Source organism: Scaptodrosophila lebanonensis, unplaced genomic scaffold (genome assembly GCF_003285725.1).
Source record: "Scaptodrosophila lebanonensis strain 11010-0011.00,11010-0021.00 unplaced genomic scaffold, SlebRS2 tig00001415-arrow-pilon, whole genome shotgun sequence".
NCBI classification, from domain to species: Eukaryota; Metazoa; Arthropoda; class Insecta; order Diptera; family Drosophilidae; genus Scaptodrosophila; species Scaptodrosophila lebanonensis.
In genome coordinates this window covers 4479058-4505871 of record NW_022060742.1, presented here as the reverse complement: position 1 = coordinate 4505871, position 26814 = coordinate 4479058, and the positions used below count along the sequence as shown (strand labels likewise).

At 37.8% G+C, this 26814-nt stretch overlaps 3 protein-coding genes across 3 annotated transcripts; 2 read left to right on the top strand and 1 right to left on the bottom strand.

Moving 5' to 3' along the window:
- Positions 1–9379: 9379 nt before the first annotated feature.
- LOC115632931 (LIM homeobox transcription factor 1-alpha) lies at positions 9380–19623 on the top strand. Its single transcript, XM_030530224.1, has 3 exons — positions 9380–10145; positions 17644–18525; positions 19022–19623. The coding sequence occupies exons 1-3, from the start codon at positions 9380–9382 to the stop codon at positions 19267–19269; spliced, it is 1896 nt and encodes a 631-aa protein (XP_030386084.1). The 3' UTR covers positions 19270–19623.
- A 135-nt stretch (positions 19624–19758) lies between these two features.
- On the bottom strand, positions 19759–24136 carry LOC115632349. Its single transcript, XM_030529454.1, has 2 exons — positions 23287–24136; positions 19759–23192 (listed from the first exon to the last, which is right to left on the bottom strand). Exons 1-2 carry the CDS (start codon positions 24134–24136, stop codon positions 23128–23130), a joined length of 915 nt encoding a protein of 304 aa, XP_030385314.1. The 3' UTR covers positions 19759–23127.
- Positions 24137–24704: 568 nt separating this feature from the next.
- Positions 24705–25385, top strand: LOC115632914 (U6 snRNA-associated Sm-like protein LSm2). The gene is made up of 3 exons (XM_030530204.1): positions 24705–24737; positions 24821–24888; positions 24997–25385. The coding sequence occupies exons 1-3, from the start codon at positions 24735–24737 to the stop codon at positions 25211–25213; spliced, it is 288 nt and encodes a 95-aa protein (XP_030386064.1). The 5' UTR covers positions 24705–24734; the 3' UTR covers positions 25214–25385.
- Positions 25386–26814: the final 1429 nt, after the last annotated feature.

Here is a 26814-nt window from a genome sequence, read left to right as displayed (position 1 = left end):
CAGACTCGAGTCCGGGCACACTATTTGATTTTGGCTTTAGCGTATTGCCAATATTTGTGTTTGTGTTTGTCTTTGACATTGTGCCAAATACTTCAAAGTAGCATTTTCATTTTGACACACAGTGCCCGCGGGCTCACAGTCAGATAGACGAGATAGAAGGAGGTGCATGTTCCAATATTTATACAATGTTGAGGTTTCTGGGGCTATTGTTGGGCGCACTACCAGCTGGTTTACTGAATGACTGACTGCTCAATTTTTTTGTGTAGCTTATGGGAGTTCCCTCTATCTGCCTGTCCGTCCTTCTTATTTGGTCTTTGTCCAAACCATTCCAGTCATGTTCGTAATGTTACTGAACCCATGCTTATAAGTTCACACCATTAAGAGCATTGTTTATAATTTTGACTTAAAATCAACTTTGACGGTTCATTAAATAAGCAAAACATCTACGAGAATGCAAGAATGTGTAAATGTGTCCATACACCGCACAGAGAATACACTGATATTTTATGTAAATATTTTGATCCAAGTATATAGTAAGAAATTGTAACCATATGTTATTTAGAGTTTTTTAAAACTTTAGGTTTTAAACCTAAAAAGCAAATATGATTGGTTTTGCTCCAATATTAAAACAAATACTGGTTTTAGTGTTTTTTTTATTAACAAAATTCGAAACCATTAATCTAGGGCGAAATTGCAAAACAATGTTCTGATATAGCCAAAAATTGATTTCGGAATGCAGTTTCCCAACGGGTCAGTGATTCTTCACCTTTAATTCTTAAGTATATTTTATCTTTTATTATTTAAGTATTTTAATTTTAATTGGTTTTCTTCTATCTTTTATTGCTATAATTTTTCAACTCCACTTCTATTTTGATAGGTCTACTATATAGTCATAGTCTCTGCTGTGAATAGCTGGCCGTTTCGTTATTAGATATTTTTGTCATTTTTATATGCTCTTTTATTTCTTTATTTTTATTATACCCTGTACCCGTAGGGTAAAAAGGGTATATTAGGTTTGTGCAAAGTATGTAACATACAGAAGGAAGCATCTCCGACCCCATAAAGTATATATATTCTTGATCAGCATGACGAGAGAAATCGATCTAGACATGTCCGTCCGTCTGTCCGTCCGTCTGTCCGTCTGGATGAACGCGAGGATCTCAGAAACTATAAAAGCTAGAATAACCAAAGTTGGCATCCAGATTCTCCTACATCCGAGTAAGGACGAGTTTATTTATTTTTTTTAATTTTCCCCCCCTTCCCCCGCTGCAGAATTTCGTCAATAGCGTCATTTTATTCAATTCGGTCAATTCTAAGAAAAGTTATTGGAGAAACAAATTCTCGCCAGTACAACCTCCCCAAACTGCAGCAACAAGTTCGCTCTTCTTCTTCCTCTTTTTGCTGCTGCTATGGGCGCATATAACTCAGTGACGGAAGTTTACCTGGGTACAGGGTATTACACTGTCGGGCTTGCTCGACTGTAGCGTTCTCTCTTGTTTTTATGTAGTTTAAGTTCTCTATTGCATTGATTTTTTAAAATACATATATTTTTCTTTTTTCTTTTACATCGACTGCATTGTTTGTCGATGAAATAAATAAATAAATAAAAAATTTCAAAATGAATGTTGACGAAAGTTGATGATGATTTTGGGCTCGGATCAACGTAATTGAATGGATCATTGAGCTTAAGAAGATGATAAAAATCATTAAGTAAGCTAAACTAATGGCAAATATAATTCTAGCAGAAGCTAGGTATAATTCTTGTCCATTTTTGTACCAATATTGCTTAAATTTTGCGTAAAAAATTGACCTCCAGTTTACAGCTACTTATTCAGGTAGAGTAATAAATTCCGTAATAATTTTAGTATTTAAATTTTATTTAACTTGTTTTTGATTTTTTATTTACTTATTTTTTTATTAGATCAATAACGTCTCTGACTACTTTACTCAATTCACAATAGCTAGCTTTTTGGCAAATAAAATCCCCCACCGTGTCGGATTCGTTATTAGTTCTTATTGTATTTTCTATATGATTTTTTACTCATTAATTTTATTTTTTTGAAGTTCTCTATTGTATTAAATGTATCTGTGCATGTGAATTTCTCACACTTGACACAAATCTGTGGCTTGATCTGTCCGGCTGAAGAGTCGCACGACTTCATAAATGCCATTCCTGATTATAAACAAAAAGGCCAAGCGGAAAAAGGCAAATAAACTAAGCGCTGCAATAATAAACAAACGGTGGAGTGAATGAGAAGAGCGGCAAAGCTTCGGAGTCATGCAGCTTGCAGGCTAATGAAAAGAACTGCAGTCACACACGCACACACATACATACATACACACATACATACATACATACACCAATACATACATATGAACACTTGTGTAGCCTTTGTTGACAACAAGCAGAACGACAAACAAAAACAGCACTTAAATTGACATTAAACAAATATCGAATATTATTTATAGAATACCAAGACTGCACAGAAAGAAACAGCGAGAAAGAGAGAAAGTCATTGGATACCCCAAAACTAAATTACGCACACGCTGAGCCACTTCAAAGATACTTCATTCCAAGGACTCCCAACGCAGACAGGCAGGCCGGCAGGCCGGCAGGCCGGCAGACAGCATGTCTATCAATGCCAGTTCCAGAGCGCTATGTCAACAAGTCGGGAGCAACGGGCATCAGGGCAGCAGGCGCAAACTAATTTGGCGGAAATTTATTTGAAAATCTAAACATCTGCAAAATTACGCGCATAAATCCTTTAACACTTTTTTCTGGCTATATAGTACGCGAGTGTTTGTGTTTTCGTTGGGGGTTGCAGTCTGCTCGGTCGACTACTCCAGAGGCTGGACCAAATGTTGAACCAATGCAGGAGATCGTAAAATTAGCTCACTTCAGACCTCGGCCTGCTGTGCCGCATCGCGGGTGCAAATGCAGCAGCGGGCTCCGTCGGCAACTTTAACTCCTTGGCGTCCTCTTTGTTTACACAAACTCTCACACACACACACATGTATGTATTTATGTAGTATTTATATATATTTACACGTATACTTGTATATCAAACTCGACGCTTGCAATTTTAGCTGACCCTTTTGTTCAGATGGATTCTTTAGCTGCGGCTTCTTAGCACGCGTTGTGTTGACAACAGACAGCTGTATTGTTGTTCTCCTAGTTGTTGCCAAGACTGTGCATCTATGTCTATGAAAATAAACGTTGTATTTGTAAAAAGAAAACAATGACAACACCCGCTAAACCAAACTCTCCTTCTACTTGACTACTTGTGAATGAAAGTACGCACCTAATGACCCCTATCCCTAAACACTCATTCATGCATTCAGTTGAAGAGGGGGACGAAGAGATAGGCAGGAAACCATCTATGTATGAATGCTGCCACAAGGTGGTCCGACATAGAGATGGTCGTGATTGGCGTGATTCGCAGAGAATGTGATGCAAATAAATTAGTGGGGATAATAAGAATAATTAAAACAATAAAATGGATAGACTGCTACGCTTACGTATCATCAAAAAATAGTTACAAATATTGTCTGTTAGCAAACGATTCATTAAATGAATATTATATTAAAAATAAATTCAAAGTTGGCTCAAGTGATGAACAAGTAGTTACTTGCATCGATTGAAACTTTTCAGTACCATCAGTATACAGGTCCTTTAAAATAATTCGATTAGATTTTAGTTATTTCCGAAAGTCAAAAACTTTCATCCTATAGTAGAACAATAACACTTCGTTTTGATAGCACAGAACCGCATTTTGCCTCGATTTTAAATTTGGAATGGATTCAAGTAACCTAATAGTGCAAAATGTTAAGCAATTGAAATCTTATATCTCACGAAAGTACATTCTTTCCATCTCTAGTCCCTCACAGTCGCTTTTTTAAGGAGCTCTCGTTGTGGTTTCTTCGTCTACTATATGTAGTGCGTGTGTTTTTTTTTCGCTCTAAACTCTCACCCCTCTGTGTGTTCTTTGTGGCTCTTTAGCGCTTATCATGCTCAAATGATAATTGAAGTGCCACACAAAAACTATTTATCCTGAGGCTGCCAAGCGTGCTTTTGTTGCTGTTGCTGTTGCTGATGTTGTTGTGGTTATTCAATATTACTTTGCCCAGCATTGAACCCAAGCAAGTCTTTGCTACCCTTTGCCCACTTTTTTGTTTTTAGATATTTTATTAAATTTATTTCTAGTGCCTCTGGCGCATTTGTCCCTGCCGTTGCCCCTGCCCTTGCCTCTGCCCTGCTTCTACCTCAGCTATTGTTCTTCTATCCTCGTGTCCCTGACGAGTTTTATGACAATTTCTACTTTTTACCATTGTTGATTCGATTTTATGACCGTTGCCGACTTATCAGCGCTTGGCATGTTGTCATCATTATTTTGATTGTCAGTAGTGACTGGTTGACTAACTGCCCGTCCCCGTATCGACCCATAATCCATCTATGTATATGGCATAAAGTATCGATCTGGGTGCGAGCCAAGGTTAATTGAATTTAGGCTGTTATGTGTTTTTTTTTTTTTTTGTGGGTGTGCGATATCTTTCTGCCTTCCTGTTTTATCTTTATGATGCTAGTAAACGGTTTGTATGGCCAAAACGTGTATGCATAGAAGTTGAGCGGCATTATGGCAACAGTAATTAACATATACACCCCTGAATTGGCAACAATTAGAGCCATAAAGGTTGACATTTGGAAATGTACTTTGCTCAGGAAAAATTATGCTTCAAACACAAACCAAAAAAAGAGGCATTCATAGACGAGTTCGGCATCTCGTATCTCAAAACCTATCCAAAAGTTATCTTTAATGTTTGCTCATTTTTGCAACATGCTTTCTATTTCTATTCAAAATTGAACACAAATAAAGTTAATTACCATAAACTGATAGAATGAATTACAAGCTTAGTTAAATTAAATCGTAGTTTTACATTTTAGCTTTATGCATTTTAAAATGCTTTGATGTTTCACTTCTTAGAGAAGAATTATACGAGGCGATATCATTTTATGCAAGGCTAGAGCCACATTACAATCGGAAGGGATAAAGCCATATAGACATAGAATTACAAAGAAAATTTAAAGATATTCTTATACAATATTGATGAGATCAGCAGATATATTTCTGATCAAAATGATCAAATAATCGTGTGGTCCCGAATGTGAGGAAAGTCTTAACAAGCTTCCCATTGCTAATTGGCTAAGAAATTTTGTTGTTCTTCAGGGGGAATACAGTGACCTATGTGAGCGATTGGGGGTGCAAAATCAGCGCGAAGCTACAAAGATCTTAACAAACTTGCCTTCTGTTAAATAGTTATACGATTTTTAACTAAACGTTCCAAACAGGACAATAGAATAATTGCAATTAGTGAACAAATGCCGATTGTGAAACATAATTTTATTTCGGTTAATGTAATTAAAAATGTTGGTACTTCTATAGAACTGGAGCTGGCTGGGTTTTTAGTTTTTTAATATGACATACTTACATATATTGTGTTGTGCATTTTTAGAGAGTCTGGACATTTCGTCGTTTAAGTTAAGTGAAAAATTAAATGGTACTACGTTGCAATCAATTTGCTTATGATATTTATTAAGTGAGCATATATCGAAATACATACAGAATACATACTAGCTTGACTGACATCCTGTTGCATACCAAATATTTACGTATATGAATAGGACAGCAGACAGGCAGCAGCAACTCGGACAACAAAAACATTTTTACACACTACATCTATTTTGTTGTTATTTTGTCTGCTGCCGTTTTTGTTGTTTTGATTGTCTGAAGAAAAAGTTTTTGCAGTTTGGCTACATTTTCAATAATTTCTTTAAATTTGCACAAACTTTGGCCGCCACTTCTATTGTTGTTGCCCATTGCAGTTTTAGCTGAAAAACAAACAAAATAATAAAAGAAATATGTACCTAAAAAGTACATCTCGTAGAAGAAGAAACGTCATGCTATGAGATTTTTTTTTTGCAGGAAAAACATCAAAAATTGCTAGAGACTTTAGCTTTACTTTTGTTTTATTTCCACAGCCGGTCGGTTGGTCGGTTGGTCGGTTGGTTGGTTGGTCGGTCAATGCGCATCGAACCAAACTGTGTGTTCTCTACTTGTTTTATGTGAAAAATGTGCGAGGAAAGTTTTTCAAAGTTGCACGGCGCCAGAAACAAACTCAACAACAAGTACTAAGAAGGCAAGAAAAGTATGCTTGGTCTTTTAGAGATGCCATCGACTTTTCCGAGTTGTGTGCAGCTGAGGCAGCCTCTAAGATTTCCTAAGCTACAATAACAACAACAATAGCAACAACAGCAACAAATGGAAGAAGAACAGAAAAGCTGACAAAAACATCTTCAGTCGTAAACATTTTACAGCAGGCAGCATCAACAGTTTCTGCAGACAATACTTCGCATGCACAACAACAACAACAACAACAAGAATGGCGAGAATAACAACAACAAAAACAGCAATAACAACCAGAGCTACAACAAAGCGCACAATAAAAGTTCTGTGCAAAATCGTTGAAGCCAAAGCCTCGGCTTAAGCCAAAAGCCAACAAGAAGTTGCCAAAAGCGCAAAACAAAAGAAGGAAACCAAGCAGCCAAGCAGCCAAGCAGCCAAACAGCCAACAATATCAGCATTATCCAGCATCCAAATTCCTATAGCATTCAGTTCCCATATCCAGTAGAAATAGAAGAGAAAGAAGAAGAAACAGGAGCAGTCGGCAAGTAGCGCCAAAACTTTTGTGCACAACGCCATGTTTGGTTTGTCTTTTCAGCTTCCGCGCGGCAGTTTTCCTTTTGTCCTCCCTTCCATGTGTGGGTGTGCTTGTGTGTATATACAAGTGTGTAAGTGTTGTGTGTGTCATAGTAGTAGTTGACTTTGTTTTCATCGTTTTCCCAGATTCGCCAGTTTGCTTGTTGGCGCTTTGACTGCCTGAGCACTTCAGACTACTCGACTCTCCGGTTGGTCTTCTTGGTTTGCGCTTTTATGGTGTTATTTTGAGATACATTTTTGTTGCTTCCCACTTTCAAAAAACTTTAAAGACAATTTCTATTTTTATCTGGATTTTGCTGCTACAAAGAACGGCTTAGAAAAGCAAACAAGGTTCCGGTTATTGAAATATGCAACACAAGACTATATTTTCCAGTTTGGACATGGACACAAAATTCGGAATAGTATATCAATGTATGTATCTGAAGTCAATCGCTACAGAGAAATAAATATCTATGATGATAGAAATATGCAACACCAAATTATATTTTCCAGTTTGGACAGCGACATAAAATTCGGAATATATCAATGTATGTATCTGAATCCTTCCCAAATTTTGAAAACCCGAAGTGCTTTGCTTACCTTATTTATAGTTTCGATTTACAATACATTTTTTTTATGTTCGAAGATGTAGTTACTCGAATTTTATACCATTTTTCAAATTGGTGGACGGCAGCCAGTCAATCGCTATACAGAGAAATAAAATCGTTGATATTTCATGGAACGAACATTATTCGGAAATTCAAAGCAAATCGCATTTTGCAAATAAAAATAAACCTTTGATTAGCTCTTGAGATCCTAGATTAAGTAATATTTTTTATGCCAAAGCTGGAAGCTTACTTAAAGATTTGATTTACTGCAGTATATTTCGAAGGAAAATATATGTTAATGGCATATTTATACTCAACCAAAATCGGCATACATGTGAGGAGCCAGGCTACAGACTATCCTTTTTCGGTAAAGCTAGCTCCTACTTTTGGGTGAAGCACTTATTCGTAAATGGAGGGGGTTCCACCTGATTAAAGTAAACCAAGCCGATTTGGCAGAAATGGTTCAGACAGGCTCTATATCGCTGAAGTTGTTTGACCCCATGGCAAATCGTACATAACCGCAACCACAGCACCCTTTTGTCAACATCATCATCAGTAGAAACATCATCATCGTCAGCAACGCCTGGCAGTGTTTATGCTCACAACTTTTGTCGAGCCACAAAAAGTAAAGCAAGCGAAACAAGCGAACACAAGAACATATACTATATGTATGTTAAAACTATAAGTCTTTGGACGCAGAACAAAAAACAAAAGAAGAGAAGAGGCAAGGCCGTCATTTTTTGGTGCTTGGCATTCGGCAGCAGCATCAGCATCAGCAGCAACAACAACACCAGACTGTATTGTAGAAATTGTCGTTCAAAGGACAAGCCCCAAGTTGCTTGCCAAAGTAGTCGAAAAGTGCGAGCATGCAAAGAAATAGCAACAGCAACAACAACAGCAACAACAACAACAACAAATACAACAACTCATACTCATTGCTTAAAATTTATGCCATGACAGCCCCGGGGCCAGCAGCAAATGTAAAAGACGCAAAAATGGTCGCAAGATTTCAATTTCCAAGAAAGCAATATAAAAAAAAATTAAAAAGTTCCCCTTTTCTCAACATGCGCAGAGACGGTAGAAAATGGTTGCCGCTTCTAGTGCGGGGTAGTGATGGACCAATCAACGATAGCTCGAGGTGTGGCTATGCCAGCTGTAGGGAAATTACGCTTGAGAGAATTTCCCAAGTCCATGGGCGGAGGGGAACACACGAATGCCAAACTAGCTGTTAATAATCACTTGAGACATGCGCTCTGTTATTTAGAGTCGAGAAGGGGGAAGCAGGCACGGCGGGGGTTGGTTTCGTGCATGCAACCCTTGCAGGCTCTTCTTCTTGTTGTTGCTATTACCGTCACGTGCAGTTGGGAAATTTGGTGCCCTGTGTTTAGGTTGATTGTTGTTGGGCCTCCACTGTTGCTTTTGTAAACATGCGCAGGCGCACAGCAAAAAATGCATGCAGGGTGAGTGCGAGTGCGAGTGCGAGTATGTGTATGTCTTTCTGTGTGTGTGTGTGTGTGTGTGTGTGTGTGTGTGTGTGTGTGTGTGTGTGGGGTTACATTTCAACTGGTACTTTTGGCAGAAGCAACATTTTTGTCCCATGCTCACGATGGTCTCGGTTTCGGTTTCGGTCTCGGCCTCCGTCTCGGTCTCGGTCTCGGTCTCGGTCTCTCATTCACATTCACATTTTCAGTCGCAGTCGTCGTCGCCGCCTGTTCGGGGGCTGGCAAAGTGAAATGCTTTGATTTGCCTGATTGTTCGATCACATGCAAACTGACAGCGAACGTGGCTGGTTGTCAGCGCGCTTAAAATCAAAATCGACAATACACATATAACAACAACAGAATTAGTTTGGCTTGTGTGTTGAGTCAGGAACTTGTGATTCCCCCTAGAAAATAAAAACCAAATCAAAAATACGAAAAATTAAAGTGTCGCATCAATTGTGAATTTAAATATACAGTTCGATTTTTTTGCCTTCAACACACACACGCGCTCACATTTTCGCATTTGTTTAATAAAATGTTGGAATTTTATCCAATGCCCACAAATCTGAATCAAGTCGGTGGCAGTCTTTATTCGCTGCAACAAAATCATGGCGGTGCGCGTTTTTTGGACAATCCGAATGTAAATAATAATAACAGCAGCAGTAGCAGCAACAACAACAATAATATGACCTGCTTGCCAAATGCAAACAGCAACAACAATAACAACAGCAATGTGCACAACCATTTAACAACAAACATTTCCGGCAACAACAACCCGACAGCAACGGCTTCATTAACGGCAGCTGTAATATCCGCACAGCAACAACAGCAACAACATCAGCATGCTGGCTTGCCAATTAACAGCTGCCCAACACCCACAGGACACAGCCCCAACAACAACAACAACAGCAGTAGCAACAACAACAGCATCACCATCAATGGCAACCAAAACTCCTCCTGCAGCACATTAACAGCTGCTGCTGCTGCTGCGGCAGCGGTGGCAGCGGCTGCGGCTGTGGCAGCGACGTCATCGGTAGGGTCCGGGTCCTGCCCGACAACGCCAGCATCAGCATCAGCATCGGCAGCAGCAGCAACAACAGCAGCCGCAAACTCGAACACACCAGTGACCATGCCAGTCGGCTCCTGCTCCTCCTCCTCATCATCTTCAACGTCAACTTCTAGCTCCTCCGCATCCTCAACGTCTTTGTCATCCACAGGAGTGGGGATGGGAGCCGGTACAGGTACAGGAGCAACGTCTACGTCGGCATCGAAATTGTCTGCCGATTGCAGTGGACGTACAGGTATGTTCCAAAAGTATTTTTCACCGGCAGTCGAAGCATTTTCTGTCCGTTTCGTTCCCATTTCTGGGGTCTTCCGCGTTTTTCGCTTTTCGCATACCTCTGTGTGCGTGTGTGCGAGTGTATGTGTGGGTGTGCACTTAGCAAAATCAAATTAGCTCTTAATTCCGCTTTAAAGAAATTTATTTTCTGTTTATCTATTTCTGCTTCCACTTACATATTGAAAGAGTTCACTCTCTCCGTTTGAAAACCTATTTCTACTAGCCTAGATGCGTGTATAATTTTTGGAGAAAAACTAAAACTAATGAATATATAATCATTATTATTTGTAAATATTTGAAGAACGTTTTCAGATAATTTGTTAATTTGTTACGCGATCAAAAAAGGCATTAGCGGTTTCGTTTTATTGAATCTGTTGTCCTTTGAGAGCTAATTTTCATATGGAACCACCATCCGAATAACTTTAATTGTATTACAAGCTCACCGCCACTTCATTTTAAGCTGAAAAAAAATGAAGCACTAGGAAAATACTTCATCTATATCTCCTTTATTGCTCCTGCAGAAAAGGGACTCTATTTGCATACAATCATTTTATCAATGGGCTTTTATAATCGATCCACGGTTATATAGATTTCAGAATAATTACTAAAAAGGGCAAACAATTAAACATGTTTTGTATTAAATTCGTTGCAAAAACATTTAAAACAGTTATTTTGTTCTAGCAGCTTATTCGACTTTCAATTTAAAATAATAATATTTGGCTTGGTACATGCCTACTTTAAATGTAAATGTAGTGGAAATGTAATAGATGAGTTAATATTTCTAATCAGAAATATTTATTTATAATAGTGTTTAAATAAAAGCAATACAATTTTTGCAACACTTGCTTTTAAAAAGTGCTAGATCCATTTGCGGCAATAAAAGATATCTATGAGCTTTGACTATTATCCTGAATTAAACTTTGTATTTCTGTAAGTGTAAAGGTGTGCGCTTGTCCGTGCTTGTGTCCGCTTGTCTAGCGCCGAACTTGCGACTATCGTTGAATGTTGCCGTCGCTGCTTCGAGCTCCCCAAGTTGCCTGCCGCAAATTGTTGTTGCCTCTTGCGTGTGATATTCTAGGTTTTGAGGCAGTTTAAGCCTTTCACTTGTTGTTGCTTCTGCTGGTGTTGTTATTGTTGAATTAATTTGCATTTTGTTTATTTAAAAATGTTCCCTCTTTTTTCCCGTATACCATTCTCCCCAAGCACTTGAGCAAAAGTTTTTTTTTTGCCAGCAAATGAGGCAAGTGGCATGTGCGTGTGGCCCACGCGTTTGTGGCTCTCGGTGGGGCATCTGTTCTTATTGTTGTTGTAGCTGTTGGCGACTGTCGGGCATCCCTTTCTGCAAATTTAATGTGTGCGTTAATAGTCTGTTGGCGCTTTCAAGGTTAATTGAGCACTCTAATGCTTACAAAATATTTAAAGTTTTCCTTCGTTGCTCAAAGTTGCTGTAGGGGTGTGTGCCTGTGTGTTTTATTGTTAGGAATGGTTTAACCGCTGGATTAAAGCTAGGACGCATTTATTGCAAATATTTGAATAATAAATTAGCAACATTGATTAAAATGTACAATTTCCAATTTATCGGAATTATATTGGGTCAAACGGAGTGATAAAATCTTTTTTTGTTTGTTTGAATGTTAAATTGCCTTCTAATTTTTTTTTTTTTTTTTGTTAAAAATGTATATATAATTTATTAAACTATTTTTCTATGTATCTATGTATATACAATATTTACAATCCCCCCCACAAGGGATCTTGTGGGGAGATCCTTTGGATGGCACTTCTTCAGTCTTCTCTTCTTGGGTTTGGACAGGAGCCGCCTCGCTAGTGAGTTGGGGTGACTGCCGAGTCGCTTCTCGTAACTTCTACTTTTTGAAATAGATTTTATTTTACAAAGAGATACGGTTTACATATGTAGCTTTCCGGGTGAGTTTCAGAATAGCTATAAATACTTGTACTTAGTCCAACACTTTGTTAAGAATTGAGTACTTGTTTAAATTCTAAGTGTAATATCATAGACTTAATGGCAAAAACGTTCGACATACTGTTAAGTCTAAATACATTTTGTGTGTAAAATCTTATGGAAAAGAAATCAGTGCAGTATTTACTGAATTTATACAATCAGTTGATGTTAAATACTCTGTTCTGAATTTTGCTTTACAATTTAAGACAAATGTTCAATAACGTTCATCAATTCATAATTTTATTCACATAGGCTTTATATTTCATTGCTTGCTTTTTATTTCGCATGTCCTTACGGAAATAAAATAATGTAGATATATATTATTTGAAGCATATTATCTTCCTTTCGCCGCTGTTGCATAAACAAACCAAATAAATACAAAATTGTGGCCAGCGAAGAGACAAAATCTAAATTAATATTTTCGAGCAAATATTGGCAATCAATTTGTATGACAAGTACACAACGAGCGCGTAATGCTTTCGGGCAAAAATATGTTCAAAACTATGAACACAAGCTGACCGCAAAATAATTTTGACAATGAACCACACAGAAGGCAGGCAGCGGGATCACCATCCTGAAAGACCTGAAAGAGCCTGCCCGGCCTCAGCCTCAAAGTAGGCAACACTTTTTAGATGCAGCGGAAAGTGTTGGCTGCCCAAAAACTTTTGCAAAATTTTGCCCGAAATGCAAAGTGTGCGAACAATTTTTGAGTGTGTGTAAGTATGTGATGCGTGTGCATCAGTTGGGGATGTGGGGGGGCGAGTCCAAGCACACGCAAATATTTGGACAGCACAAACAGACGCACACTCGCACACATATGAATTGTTTGCCTTTTGGCAGCAAACTTCATATTTGCATACGAGCATGAGAATCAATAGCTCAAATTTCTATTAATGCCTTTTCGGCTTTTCCCAATGCCAGAACAGTGGCAGCAAATAGTTTCCGTTTCCGCTTTGCCCCAAAACCTTCGAAAATCGTTTGCCAATCACTTGCCGTTCAGCTCTTAGCTTTGAATTTGAATTTGACACTAGCGCCAGGAGCAGCAACAACAAGTTTAGAAGGTATTTAATGGCATTTAGGCGACTAAGAGCTAAGAGTTGTGCTTTATTGGTGTGCCCGGCCCACTCGCATCCACAGACCACGGAAATGAACACACCCGGTATCAGGTATGCGCATGTGAGCGTCTCAACATATCTGGTTGCTGCGGTCCCTGTAAGAAGTTGCCAGCACACTACTCCTTAATCGTAGATTCATAAGCTCAACTGAAAGATAAATATGATTTTATTTTATTTATAGTTCGATTCATTGCTTAGATAAATCATAATGCGACCTGAGCATACTTATATGAATTCTTCATCTTAATATAATTTTCTCAAAAGTTTTTAAGTTAAAAGTATAAATAGAATTATTTAAAATATCTAAAATGTGATACAATTTTTAAGTGCTCTACATATTGACAATTGTGCAGTAGTTTTGCTTTATTAACTTCATTCAAGTTTACAATCGTTATTGATATTCGGTTCCGAAACTTTATCGGCATACTAATGTCGTGTAGTATGTCGATGTTGGCAATTATGCGCCATATGCCCACAGCTTTCTCACTTTCGCTTCAGTAATGCGGCTCCTGTGGCTCACTGTCCCAGACCGTGCGAGTGTAGGTGTGTTTTGCTATTGCTTCTAGCTATACCATATACATACATAAATGCTTTAAATTACAGTTAGTGTAATTAAAGTTGCCCCTTTGCTGCGCCTTCAGGTGCTGTCATAAGCTGTCTGCTCATACGTATGCGAGTAAGCCAAAAAGGTGGGGGCCACGTGCACTTTATGCCACAGATTCGTAACTTTGGTGGCCTGTCAACTCAACTCAGCTAAACAGAATTCAACTCAATCTCCATAGAGCTGCGCTTGCCTGTCAATGTGTCCAATAAATGCGTCATATAGTGCTCTGGCTTCATATCCATATTGATAGTCGGGGCTTTGTGCTCATGATGATAAGCACGTCCTGTTATCGTTCAGTGTGCTGATAACAAGCCCGTCGACCGTTCTCCTATATGTGGCGCGAACATTTACTGTTTGCTTATCGTTAAGTTGATTTTGGATTTATCTGGTGTTTAATCTAGTTGACATGAGTGCGCCGCACTTGTTCTAGCTGTTGGCCCTTGTTTGTTGTTGTGTTGCTGTTGAATTTTTCCCCCAACAAGCTTCACTACATGTTGACCAAGAAAAATCAATTAATGCAGTTCAGTACATTCGAAAATATTATTTAATATTATAAAATACAAGTCCTAGTATTTTAAAATATTTCGATTCATTTGTATCGAATACCTACATAATAATAATTGAACAATTATGCTACAGGAATCAAATCGAATGCCCCGACCTAAGAATAAAAATTCGGAAACTGTGATTATTTAAAATCAGCGATCACGCTTTATATCACAACCGAACCCAAATTTAAATAAATATTGTCGCTCGACAATATAAAATTGCTAAAATGAAACCATATTTTAAAAGTAGTTCCAAATTACTTTTTGATTTTTCTTTTTCGTAATCTGTCGGTATTTGATATGAAATAATTTTAAAACTAATATAAAACTTTTCTTTATTTCATACAAATTAGATAGTTTTCGAAACTCACGAAACTTCTTAATATTTCAATTTAAAATGGCACTTTCCATAGCATTAAAAAGTTAATTAATCTATCAAATGAAATCAAATAAATATACCAAATTCTATTACGTATTTGATCTCATTAGAATTGGCTTTTCATATTGCAAAGCACCACACATCCATGAATGAAGAAACACAATTGTCTGTTCACAATGCTATGCTCGCGTTTCGTTTGTTTAGTTTAGACCGTGAAAAAATGGAAATCGGCATAAAACTGCAGAAAATGTCATAAATTTCGATTAGATTACACAAACGCAACGTCGATGGGCGCCACTAAGACCGATTGCAACAATGGACACAATATGCAGGCAATGGCTAAAGTGGCAAAAAAAAATTTAAAAAAAAAAGTTGAATGGGAACATTTGAAAATTCCGCTTCACAAGAGCTTTATCAAAAGATCCATTGCCGTGCTCAGCCACAATGCCACGCCCACACACCGTATACAACAAAAAAGGTTTGTCACTGCACAATAGATGGCGAACTTCTATGAACGGATGAATTGATGATTCATTGAGCTTCAGAGCACATTGCAATACAATGTTGCTTAACTTTATTTATTTTGTGTAGCATACTTTGGAGCGCTGTGTTTGAAATGTGGCTAAAGGGGCGTGAGTGTGTAGGTGTGTGTGAGTGGGCTGAGGCTCTTGTTAAGTTAACGCTGCACTGACTGGCTTAGCTCATAAAGCTCTGGCGCCCCAAAACAGTTAGCTAACAAACAAACACTTCAACACACTTTTTCGACTCTTTCGGCCGTAGCTCACTCACATATTTGAACACACACACACACACACACACGCGCATACATAGGCAACGTCATACATCAGCGTTGGCAGCGCCATTGTGTCAACCATAAATCATGCACATTTTTCTGCCACTGAGCCGCAGCCATATAATATAACACCACCGTGCCGCTTTCCCACTCCCCCCCCCGCTTTCTTTTAGTCGCTTCAATTTTTAGCTACTTGCGCGAATTACATATACATATATACAGATATGTACATGCATATATGTACATAGTTAGTTATACTTGTATGTGTATATTGCTACAGCAGTGTGGGTAATTTTATTTTTGCTGCAGCTTTTCCAGCGTATTCAGGTACTACTTTTTATGACTGGTTTACAGTTTCAAGTATGCTTGTGTGTGTACAGTAGATTAGTGTAAATATGTATCCGAGTGCTTGTGTATGTATGTATGTATGTGTGCGTCTCTGTGTTCCCAAACAAATCGCGCGTGTTGGGGCAGCCGTTCTTCATATGACTTGTCCTCTAAATGTTGCTTGTTGCTAACTAGCCTGGCATTTCCATCTGGACTGAAACACATTGTGACAGTTGGAAAGCTTTAAAGCAGGAAGTGACTCGATTTATCCATTTTGTAACACAATATCTTGGTAATCAATTCAATTTATTTTGATAAAACTTTGTTTTAAATGCTGTTTCGTTATTGGGAACTAGAACAACTGCCAAGCGGCGATCATCTTTTCTCTTTGTAAAAATTATCTTTTTTTTTTTTAATTCGTGCAACAAAATAAGCTTTAATTAAATATTTCGTTGTTTTAAGCCTGTTATCTCACAATAGAAATTTAAAACCAACTACATACTAATATATTGTTTATATATGTATTAATTCTAAGTATATCAATGATATAAAGAAGCATTCATTTGAAACTTCGTCTATTAATATAAAATAAAAGTATATTTGTTCAATAAACAAAATGATCAAATTGAAATCGAATTAATCTCTGATCTCAAGTAGATTGAATTATTTTAATAATTGTTTTTTTTTTTCGAGTTCATGGAAGTTAATATATTTTTGCTTTTGGCATAGTTTTAATCAAAATGTTTACTATAATAATATTTCACTACCTAGTCTGTTCTTCTATCCGTAAAAATGGAAAGCATACCATTTTTTTTTTTTTTTGTTTTATTAATTTATACGAAGTGTTATTATTATTAAACTAGTATTCCACTATCTATTCGACACTTTAATCTGATTATAAACATTTCATCATTTGTTTATGGCAAAGGACGAAATGCGAATTCTGAAAGTGGAATTGTTTTTGGGTTCCAATTAAAGTTCGCAGCTACAACCAAGTTGAAATTAGCTTTCCACGGTTATATTTTACATTTGCAAATAATCAACTCATGTGGAAAATTCTTAGTATTGTGAGGCAGACGGTGCCCTTGTCAGTAACTGTTTTTGGCTTCGGCAATTGACATTTTCTTTGGCTCGACAGCATCAGCTTTCGCATATCACAAAATAACAAAAAAAAAGAAAACAGAAAACTTAACGTTTCAATTACGCATCAACAAGCTATCAATACAAGCTGTTGCAGTCGGCGACAGATAATTTTTTTGTGTTCCACATTTCGATTTTTCTTTTCCTTTCTTTTTTTGTCTTTTTGAAGCACTTATGACGGAGAGTGCAGAACAAAGAGCAAAAAAAAACAGCTAGAGCAACAACAACAACAGCAGCACTACCTCCAAGTAAAAGGGAAGAAGAAGAAGAACAATGAGAGCAAGGCAGGCAAAACATTTTCGCACGATTTGATTTTTGCTGCTGTTGGCTCCCAAGTTGGCGTTGTTGCCAATGTGCCTCTTGTTGCTATTGTTGTTGTCGCCAGCACATGTCATGATAATTTTGCAGGGACATATGTTGCCAGAGAACGCACAGACACACAGACACAGACACACACACACATACGCACACTGGTAAATTTTACGACTAGCAGCGCGCGTATCAAGCCATAAACATGAATTAAATCGATTTTATAACTCACTCCTTTCCCTCTCTCTCTCTCGCTCTCGCTCTCTCTATCTTTGCTTTTCATAGAGGTCGGCCACATAAAGTGCGAGAAGAACTACGAGCTGTGCGAGGGCTGCGGCCAGAAGATTCACGACCGCTATCTGATGAATGTGGGGGATGCCAACTGGCACGAACAGTGCCTGGCCTGCTGTTATTGTGGTCTGCAGCTTCACCACACCTGCTATGTGAGGAACTCGAAGCTCTACTGCAAGCTGGACTACGATCGCCTGTTTGGCGTGAAATGCGCCGCCTGTTGTCATGCGATCCTGCCGCAGGAGCTGGTCATGCGTCCCATACCCAATTACGTTTTCCACTTGCCCTGCTTTGTCTGCTACGCCTGCCGACTGCCGCTGCAGAAGGGCGAGCAGTTCATGCTGCGGGATGGCCAACTGTTCTGTTATCGGCACGATCTGGAGAAGGAGATGTTCCTGGCGGCTGCGGCAGCGCAGCACTGCGGGTTTGTCGGGCTAGATGAGGAGGATTTGTTGCGGCCACGTGATGGCAGGCGTGGCCCAAAGCGACCCCGCACCATTCTCACCTCCCAGCAACGCAAACAGTTCAAGGCCTCCTTCGATCAGTCCCCCAAGCCATGTCGGAAGGTGCGTGAAGCTCTGGCCAAGGACACGGGCCTATCGGTGCGAGTGGTGCAGGTCTGGTTCCAGAATCAACGCGCCAAAATGAAGAAGATACAACGCAAGGCCAAACAGAATAGCGGCAGTACGGGCAGCGGCAATGGGCGTGGCAGTGGCAGTAGCGCTGCCGAGGACAAGGATCATGTCGAGAAGGAGGAGAAGTGCGTCAAGCAGGAGCTTGGCATCGATGGCAATGTGGGTGGTGGCTACCTATCTGGTCTGGACAGCGCCTTTTCCAGCCAGCCCCTCAATCCCAACTTGCCCTTCTCACCAGATGGTAAGTAGATTATTAGCAAGTTGGTACAAAGATTTCTAATGGTCCTTATATAAATCGAGCTTTAGTTCTACATGCAGGAAGAATGCAGATCTCTCTAAACACATTTTTCACCAAGCATACATATACGAGTAGGAATTCAATTAAGAGATATGACAGTTTTACTAAAAGAATAAAAGTCCCATTTTGGAACTATTTTTTATGTGTTTTTGATCACGAAGATCGGCTATTTTAAACAAAATAATGTCAATAATGGACATAAGAGTACATTTGGAAGCAATACATATGTACATATATTCTCTTCTAAGGAAACTAATAAGCTGCTTGTATTTTGATTCGCATTTGAGGATCGACAAATATATACGAATTTTTTCCCCAAGTATTTTTATTTTTATTTATTTTGAGATACATTTTAAGAGACCAGCCAAAATATCAACTTGTTAATGACTCAATATGCCAAGATAGTTGCACTTACTAATCAAAACGTTCTCCTTCGCAGATTACCCCGCTAATTCAAATGACAGCTTCTGCAGCTCGGATCTCTCGCTGGATGGCAGCAACTTTGATCAGCTGGACGACGATGCCGACTCGTTGTCCCTGAACAATCTGGAACTGCAATCGACCAGCTCTTCGGGAAACCAGCATTCCAATCCACATGACATGCTAGCCAATCTGAACACCAGTCTCATCAATCCCATAGACAAGCTATATCTAATGCAGAACTCGTACTTCAGCTCGGAGCAATAGAAGACGGCTACGATAACCGGGAGAAGAAGGGTTCCACGAATTTATTAGAGTTAGAGTTATCGGCTCCATTTCCGTTAGCAGCGCCCGCCACAATTGTAGATAATTTGGTAGAATACATCGCCAGCGTTCTTAGGCCTTGGGGCAGCGTTTACTTTAAAGCTTAGACATGTCCTAAAGATTGGAGATTAACTTCAATTGATTTGTCATGCAGCATTCAAGTTGCTAATTGTAATAACGAAAACATCAAATGTGATTTTTTTTCTAAGATTAACACAAAGTATTGGTTAGACCTTCTTTTAGGAGAAGGCGTTGTGAATGAGTTTGGAATGCATAATTAATTGTTAGTTGGAGTAAGTGCAAAAAACCATAAATAAAATAAAGATAAATGAAATATATGTAAACCTATCTATGTTTGTAAATAGTTTTAAACGCAGAAATTGTTATAAAAATATGTCATTTAAACTTAATGCCAGTCAAAGTCAATAAATATTGTTGTTGTGTATCAGGCCGCGTATATTTCCAGAATGTGTTACAATTCAAAATGTGTAGCTAAAGGGCACAAGATCAATGTGACCAGGTGACACTTTTACAATAATACTTAACAAGGTATCGAATACCTAACATGCCTCTCCTTAGCTTTGTCATAACACTCAATAAAATATATACATTTGCATTGATACATGTTTAACATTATGAGATATTTAACAATTAACAAAACAATTATTCATGGAGTTCAATAGAGATTTCATCATAAATTCAGGTCTAAATTCAACTTAATACATTTCATTTTGTTTTCTTAATTGCAAATATTTGATTCATAAGTTTCATTTTCTATTTTTAATTTTTAAGTGGAAGGCTTAACAACCTTTCCCTCTATACGTGGTCTTAGCTGTCTTCTGGTTGGTGTTGGTTCAGAAGGAATTACAGTGTCATTTTGACTTTTAGATTCACTTGAACAATCACTTTCGATTTGATTATCTCGTTTTTCTGTTGCAATGTGTTTGCTTTCTTGATTTCTAATTTGATTTAAATGTCGTTTTATTTCACGATTGTTATGAGTTAAGATACAACAATAAGATCGAGGTCCCAATTGTTGGCTAACTGTTGCTTGAGTCCAACTTGCCTTGTTAGGATTTTTATAGTCCCTGACCATAACCTTTTGACCTTCTTTAAATCTTATGTCGCGATTACCTCTGTAACTCATGACACTATCCTCCTGCTTTTTGCTTATTTGATCATGTACAATTGGAGGTTTTAAAAACGAAAATCTGGTCTTTAGTTGTCTACCAAAGAAAAGTTTGGCTGGCGATTCGCCGGTCGTGCAATGAATCGTGTTTCTGTAATCTATTAAAAATCTATTCAGGATTATGTCAAAACTAGAATTGCTGTTAACTTTAATGCTTGCATTTATTGATTTTTTTACAGTCTTTACAAAGTTTTCAGCTTGGCCATTTGTCGCTGGATGACCAGGAGCTGTCAAAACATGCTTTATGCCATTGTTGGCCATGAAAATGCGAAATTCCTCTGAAGTAAATTGTCTACCATTATCAGACACTAATACATCAACTAGACCATATCTACAAAATAATTCTCTTAAGGTTTTTATTGTAAACGATGACGTAATTTCCTTTGTTTTAAAAACTTCTACCCATTTAGAGAAAGAATCTACACATATCAATAAATAAAAATTATTTATTGGTCCTGCAAAATCTACGTGTATTCTACTCCATACCTGACCATTTGATTTCCACGGTATCAAAGTAGACTTTTCTGGACTTGGTTGTGATTCCTGACATGCGATACATTCTCTTATTAAATTTTCAATTTCTAAATCCATATTTGGCCACCATACGTATGAGCGTGCTAACATTTTTGTTTTCACCATTCCTAAATGAGATTTGTGGAACTCTTGTAAAACTTGATTCCTAAGTTTTGTTGGAACTATTACACGATGACCCCATAAGATACAATCGTACTCAACTGTTAGCTCATTTGCTTTATTTATGAAATTTGAGAATTCAGCCTTGTTTAATTTTTGTAGCGATCCAATTTTAATGGCTTCGCACACCTTTGAAAGGATTGAATCATGCCTTGTTTCACGAGCAATACTCTTGAAATTCAATTTAAACGGTATATCAGATTGAATGAAGTTAATATAATTGTATTCCTCATCTTCGTTTGATTTGTATAACTGAGGCATCCTTGAAAGTCCGTCAGCCTCGTTTAATGAACCCTTTATGTGTTCAACTGTGTACTGAAATCCTGACAATATTAAAGCCCACCTCTGCAAACGTGCAGACGCCATAAGTGGCAATCCTTTTTTATCTCCAAATATTCCCAAGAGGGGCTTATGATCAGTTCTCAAGATGAACTTGATCCCTAGAAGGTATTGTTTCAACTTCATTACACTATATACAATCGCGAGAGCTTCCTTATCCAGTGTGCTATAATTAATTTCACTTTTTGATAAGGCTCTGGAAACAAATGCTATCGGTTTAAGACCATCAGCAAATCTATGTGCTAGTACGCCAGATACGGCATTACTACTGGCATCAGTCGTTAAGACAATAGGCAAGTTTGCGTCATAATGCACTAAGACTTGTTCTGAAGTTATCTCACTTTTAATTCTCTCATATGCTTTGTTACATTCAACTGTCCAAACAAATTTTGAATCTTTCTGCAAAAGTACATATAATGGACTCATTATCTGTGCGAAGTTTTTAACAAACTTTGAATAATAATTCACCATTCCAATGAATGCTCGTAATTCAGATACATTTTTAGGTGTGGGTGCTAGTAAAACGCTGGAAACTCTATCAACATTTTTGCTTAATCCGTACCTGTCTATTGAGAACCCTAAGTAACGAATTTTAGATTTGAAAAATTCACATTTGTTTGCATTTAAAGTTAGTCCGGCTGATTTCAGCTTGCTAAGAACTGTTTTTAAATTTGAAATGTGTTCTTGAAGATTGCTTCCTGTTACTGTAATGTCGTCCTGATAAACTACGACTCCTTTTATTCCTTGGAATAAACATTCCATTGTCTTTTGGAATATTGCTGCTGCTGTTTTTATACCAAAAGGTAATCGTTTGACTTTTAAAAGTCCAATATGTGTGCTCCATGTGCACAACAACTGAGATTGCTCATCTAGGTGCAACTGGTTATAAGCATTGCTTAAATCAAGTTTAGTGTATAATACGCCTCCTTGAAGTGCTGCAAAAATATCATCAATTCGTGGTAACGGATATCGTACATCGACTAATGATCTATTTACGGAAACTTTGTAGTCTCCACAAATTCTTATATCACCATCTGGCTTAAGAATCGGAACCAATGGGGTTCCCCAATCAGAACTATCAACTTGTTCTAAAACTCCTAACTCAATCAAAGCGCGTAATTTTTGTTCAACGCGGTCTTTCCATGCTAATGGTAGCGGCCTAGGCTTGAAAAATATTGGCTTGGTGTTTTCCGCTATTTGTAACATAATTTTGCTCCCATTAAAAGAACCTAATTCGGGTCTAAACACATCTGCAAATTCACTTTTTATTTGTTTTGTAAGTACAGAGAGTTGTTCACTTTCGCTAACATTGTTAACTTGAACTAATTCAAAATTAAACGATCTCAAAAATGTTCTACCAAGTAAAGCTGGACTCATTGTTTTCGCAACTACTATAACCATTTCTTTTCTTATGCCTCGATATTCAATTGTTGCATCGTACTCACCGACAATTTCAATAAGACGACCATTGTAGTCCATGTACGGAACATTACATTCTCTGAGCGGCTTCTTCATCACTGCCTTCTCATAAACTGAATATGGAATAATTGTACAAGATGCTCCAGTATCGCAAGTGACGTTCATGTTACAACCATCAATTGTAACCGGTAACACGTAAACCTCACCAGAAGAAGTTGGTGCCACGCTAAATACAGAAAAATTAAATTCATTTAGCTTAGTATCTAACATAGGATCTTCAGATTGTAAATTCGATACGCAATTTATTCGTTTTGAATTACATACGCTCGCCAAATGACCCTTCTTCCCACAAGTGTGACAATTTAGATGTTTGTACTTGCACTCTTCAGATCGATGATTTTTCCAACCACAGTGCACACAGAATTTCTGCTGCTTTTTGCCTCTGCCTGCGTCGCCGTCACTACCGTCGCTGCTACTGCTTTTGAAGTTCATCCCATGTGATCTTCCGTTGCCCTTGAAACTTCCAGTGTCATAACTGCCGTTGTTTCTATTGTTGCAGTTTCGCTTTTTTCTTTGATTTGCGCTGCTTCTGTTCACGTAACTGATGTTCTCTCCTGTCCTCTTTGCAAAATCTTTGGTCTCCATTATCATTGCCTTTCTTAGTGCGTCAGAAAGAGATAGACGTTCATCTTCTTCGCACATGCGTTCAAATATTGCATTAGGAAGACTCATCACAAATTGGTTAAGTACGAATGCTTCCAAATAGACACCAAATTTACAGCTACATGCCAACTGTTTTAAACGGGCATACCATTCTGCAATTGTCTCATTTTCGCCTTTGACTGCCATATGAAACTTTTTTCGTTCTCGAAAAACAAGTGTAGGTGGTGTGTAGTGCGTTGAAAGTATTTCGCAAATTTCCTTGTATGACTTTGATACAGGTGAATCTGGACTGCATAAACTGTGTAATACACCATACGGGCCTGTTCCAATTGATTTCAACAACGTTGATTTTTTTGCATTTTCTTCACTCACACTTTGCTCGCACATGTGTATTTCAAATTTTTCTTTCCAAATTGCAAACGTTTCACTGTTTGGCACAAACTCGGGTATGCTTATCATGTGATAAAATTGTGGAGTTATAGGTGCTGCTGTAGTCATGCTGGTCATTTATTTGTTCTTCTTTAACTTTTATTTTCTTAACCTTTATTTTCCTAACTTTTATTTTCCTCGTCGCCAATTCTGTTGTGTATCAGGCCGCGTATATTTCCAGAATGTGTTACAATTCAAAATGTGTAGCTAAAGGGCACAAGATCAATGTGACCAGGTGACACTTTTACAATAATACTTAACAAGGTATCGAATACCTAACAATTGTATTAGCAAGTGTAGGTGCATTTTAATTGATATTAAACTAATTGGATGGGTGATCAAGTTGGGGCGATAATAAACAATGACGATATTGCATATGGTATATGTATGTACATATGTTTGACGAAAAACATATTTTTTGACTCTTGAACAATTCGCGGTGCTGTTAGCGCCATCTAATGGTTCCCAAAGTCAAAGAAATTTATGGTGTTCAGTGTTCTCTAGCGGCGGGAAAAAATATTAATTTCATTGGGTCTGGCACTCTCGATCTAACAAAATAATTTCTGATTATTACAAGTGGCAACGCTTCGCATTTATTTCGATACAGCTGCTTTTCGATAGCTGGAAAATTCGATTTCAGTGTTTTTCGCTTATCGACTGGCAATGCTAAGTAGCAATGGTAAGCGACAATAAACAATAATGCAAAATTTATACAGTAAATAATTGAGTGAATTATGCATTAACAAGTTCTCCTCCCCCTAGCTCTTTTACTCGTTCTTCAAGTCGCTTGTGGGCAAGGAGGTTGTCGTGGAGCTGAAAAATGATCTCAGGTAAGTGTTGTTTTTGCCGGCAAACGTTTGCATTTGTAGCGTTGTTGACACGCGTGCCAGCAGTAATTTGTGGGTTTAAAAATTGTATTTAATGTGCGTTTCTTGCAGCATATGCGGCACTCTAAACGCTGTGGACCAGTACCTTAACATCAAGTTGACAGACATCAGTGTAACAGATCCAGAAAAATATCCGCACATGTTGAGCGTGAAGAACTGCTTCATTCGTGGTTCAGTGGTTCGCTATGTGCAGCTGCCTGGTGATGAAGTGGACACACAACTGTTACAGGATGCTGCGCGAAAGGAGGCGGTTGTGAGCACTAGATAGGCATGCTATTAAGGCTTCGCCTTTGACTTAAGTTAAACTTTTTTAATTTGCAAGAGCAAAATAGTCGAAAAGTATGTACAATTTGGGTAATTTGAATAATGTCTGCTCTACGTCTACTTCTGTAAGCAAATTAACTTGATAAACGAATCTAGAAGCTATGTTGAAGATATTACAAATGGAATTTTTTATTTACGGGCTTGTGAAATCGAGAAAATCTGTAATATTCTACATGTCAGTAAGGAAAGCCCATACTGAGCCAACATTCATTTATACAAACACGTTGATGTCTAAAGATAAGTTGATATCTACAGAAACGTCTTTATTAAGTTGTAATGCGTATTTGTCCCTTGAGCAGCGAAATACGTGGTTTGTGTGTGTTCTTTTACCGGGTACTATGTCCCTATCTCCATGGTAGACAATTTGTGGAGTTGCATGGCGGCTGAAAATCTTCCGCCAATTTTTTAACTAATACTTAAACTGAACTACATGAAATGTACAGGAATTTATGTATTACGTTTGCGGGAAGTGAAAAATGGAACAGGCAGAAAGAGGCGTGGCAGACCCCACAAACTACATATTTATAATCATGATCAGCATGACACGATAGTCGATCCAAAAGTTGAGACACAGATGCCTTATGTGTATTCAGCTTATCTACTTGCTCATTATTTTGAGTGTAGGGTGTTTTCCATGTCCCCACCATTTATATATTCCTCCTCGAGTCTCGATCTCATTTTTGAACACAGTTATGTGTTAATTATGAGTATCCAATTTAATTTGAACTCAAATATTCGGAGCGAGCTTAGAGTCGCTTAAAATACTTGAAACAGTTTTCAATTTAGTAACTTCTATTTTCTGCTTGACTTGAGAAAAAATGAATTTTAATCTATATTATTGTAAATAGCTTATTTCAGTGTAACCAAATCAAATACACTTAAAATACCATTCAAAAAGAACAATTTCAAATTTCGCGCATACATTGTAAAATAATTGAGTTTAAGCGGTATGTTGCAGATATGCATCATAGGCATACGAATGTTTAATAAACAATCGCTGTTTTAAGACAATATTTGCTGTAGTTGTTGGTGCCATATGTGTGTTGGTGTGTGTACCATGAATTTCGCTCCAGTGTGTGTGTCATAACGGAATTTCCTACAGTCAGTTTAGCAATAAATGTGACTTGGAGGTCAAGCAACGCTGTCAGCGGATCAACGATGATTTTCCGAGTTAGTGACATTCAGAAGAATTTGTATAATCTTAAATGTTAACATATGTAATAAATTTTTTGGTTTTTCTACTTGTACAAGATGTCCTTAAGATGCTTATATGTAAATGAAGAGAGGTCTAGTGCAGAAGGGTGTAGGCAGGGGGTTGGCAATGCCCTCGCACTGTTTTGCTTAAATGGAACTCATGTGGATTTCTTGAAGGTTTTCTTGTAATCGTATGCATGCATTATTATTTTAACCGTGCACCGTGCATTATTTAATAAAAATTTTAATTTTTTGGTGCATATACAATATGGTCTTTCATTAACTGTGAAGCATTAAAACTAATATTAAATTTCACATCAATAAAAAATATTAAATAGCCAACTTAAAGTT